The sequence below is a fragment of the Phyllobates terribilis genome, unplaced genomic scaffold (genome assembly GCF_046119375.1).
Source record: "Phyllobates terribilis strain yellow unplaced genomic scaffold, ASM4611937v1 Scaffold_7__3_contigs__length_470593459, whole genome shotgun sequence".
Lineage (NCBI taxonomy): Eukaryota > Metazoa > Chordata > Amphibia > Anura > Dendrobatidae > Phyllobates > Phyllobates terribilis.
In genome coordinates this window covers 410,792,752-410,795,451 of record NW_027362767.1, presented here as the reverse complement: position 1 = coordinate 410,795,451, position 2,700 = coordinate 410,792,752, and the positions used below count along the sequence as shown (strand labels likewise).

At 36.4% G+C, this 2,700-nt stretch overlaps 1 protein-coding gene across 1 annotated transcript; it reads right to left on the bottom strand.

Annotated features, from left to right (window-relative positions):
- Nucleotides 1-1,107: 1,107 nt before the first annotated feature.
- On the bottom strand, nucleotides 1,108-2,052 carry LOC141155552 (olfactory receptor 6Q1-like). Its single transcript, XM_073642419.1, has one exon. It carries the CDS (start codon nucleotides 2,050-2,052, stop codon nucleotides 1,108-1,110), a length of 945 nt encoding a protein of 314 aa, XP_073498520.1.
- Between the last annotated feature and the right edge of the window lie 648 nt (nucleotides 2,053-2,700).

The following is a 2,700-nucleotide window of genomic DNA, read 5'->3' as shown; positions in this document are numbered from 1 at the left end:
ACTAAATGACAAGTACAGTAATCAACACTGTCACTGTACTTCATATATATGTGACTGACATGTTTCTATCTATCTAATCTATGTGTGATTCTCTATTCTTTCTATTCTAAATTGTCGGGTACAGATGCTGAATTGCCGGCCGGCTTTCTTAAAAGAGACGGTGCACGAAAACACTAATATTTTTTAAAATAAATCCTTTACACTAAATGACAAGTACAGTAAGCAACACTGTCACAGTACTTCATATATATGTGACTGACATGTTTCTATCTATCTAATCTATGTGTGAAGCTCTATTCTTTCTGTTGTAAATTGTCGGGTACTGGTGTATGCCGCTGATGAATTGCCGGCTTTTCATGTCATTCTACATTATTTTTAGTTGTTTTACTTCATGTAGAATTAACCTACAAGGAAAGAAAGGGTTTATTTTCATTCCGATATTTGTGTCCCATTGACTTGCATTGGTTTCCGGTATCGGAATCGGCGATATCCGATACTTTTTGGGTATCGGCCCGATCCAATCCGATACGATATTTCCTGATATCGGAAGGTATCGCTCAACACTAGTTATCAATATTACCCAGAACTAAATTATTTTTAGGACCATAAATGTTGTGTTTAGACTTAATAAAATTATTAGGAATACAGGAAATAATGGTGATGACTTGAAATGAGCGAATTTATTGTCAAAAGATCAAGTTTGAGTCTAATTTCCTGAAATTCACGGTTCCATGACAATTTGAACACTTTGCTATTTGATTCACGATTCACAAGCATCATCTCCAGTCTTTTCACTATAAGAAAGAACTTCCGGCCGCGATAAGGCTTTCTTTTTTAGGTTGAGATGTCTTGATGTGCTTCTGGAACCTTACAACTCTCAGTGACTGGGCTGCAAGTCCAGCCCTATAATGAAGAGGATGGAGAAAGAAGAAGACTGGACAGCGAGCAGCATGGTGACTAGAAAGGTGAGCTGTAAAGTGAGTATTAGTATTTTTTACATCTTACATTTATTATGCTCCGGGGGTCTTAACAGAAAATGGAGAAAATATGCCTTCTTAGTCGAATGCCAAACAATCCGCTCATCACTAGTGATGATTATTGCCAGTTTTAGAGACCCAACTTAGACACTTTTGGTTTCTCAAAGATTTTTTGTAATGCCTGCCTTACATCTTTATTTCTAAGAGTATAAATGATAGGATTGAGCATGGGCGTGACAACGGAATATAAAACAGATATAATCTTGTTTGTGGAAAAAGGAGAAGCTGATTTGACTCGGATATATGTAAAACTCATGCTTCCGTAGTAGATACAAACTACGGCCAAGTGAGATGTGCACGTGGAGAACGCCTTGTAACGCCCTTTGGAAGAAGGCATCTTCAAAACTGTCGATGTTATGCAAAAGTATGAGATGAATATAACTAGCATTGAGCTTAGAAGAACAAACACAGATACAATGAGATCTACCATTTCTTTTGGCTTAATGTTCCCACAAGCCAATTTCAATAGTGGAGAAGTATCACAAAAGTAATGATCAATTTCATTGGGTCCACAGAAGTCCAGTTGTGTCAGGAACAAGACTGGAAGGACTGGAGTAAAGAGTCCAGTTAACCAGGAGACAATAAGTAGACATACAACATACTTATCTTGCATTATGATTGTGCATCTTAGAGGATTACAGATTGCTACATAACGGTCATAGGCCATAGCGGCCAGAAGATAACATTCTGCAGCCCCCAAAACTGTGAAAATAAAAAGCTGAGTGACGCAGCCGATATAGGATATCTCCTCATTTCCTGTCATGATGTTGGCCAACAAATTGGGGAGTGTGGTACTGATATACCAAACTTCCAAAAAGGAAAGATTTCCTAAGAAAATGTACATAGGTTTCCATAGTTTGGGGTCTTGCAAAACCAGTGCAAGAATTGCCAAGTTCTCCAAGACTGTGAAGACATAAACTAGAAGAAATAAAGAAAAAATGCTTTTCTGGCAATAAGAACAGCTCGAAAATCCTGCAAGGAGGAATGTAGTCACTTTGGTTCCATTGGACATCATAAAGCTGTAATTATGGTTGTAGAAAATGTTTTCCTGAGGACTTCAGCTTATTGGAAATAAATAATCATGTTTAGCAATGAAAAATATACAGAAATATATCTGAAAAAACTGCAAAAATGTTTCTCTAGAATTCTTGGATATAATATATTGATCATGTATCATCTGTTTGTTAAAAGAAGAGATATACAATACAAAGTTATATTGTGGTACCGTGTTAGCCAGAAAAATCGATGTACGATAAATACTTTTATGCCCAAAAATGACAAAAATATTCTTGGAGTGATACCTTTATTGGCTAACTAGAAAAAATATATATATGTGCAAGCTTTCAGATCACAGAGGGTCCTTCGTCAGGCAATATTACAAATTAAATATTTTTGTCATTTTTGGGCATAAAAGTATTTACATTAAAAGAACAGTTAGAAATAAAGAGGTAGTGACTTGAAGAATCTTTACAGGCAAAACTAAGACATTAGACATTAAACTTGAAAGAGCGGAGCATGACACAGATATTTAAAAAAGCGCCAAATGAATAATCTGTGTTTCATGGTCCTGTTCTTACAAGGGGTTTCCAAGAATCTAATAAAATGACCCCCTTCACGTAACTCAAATGGCAGCCCATCCTAGTCATGTGTCAGGATGAGCTGC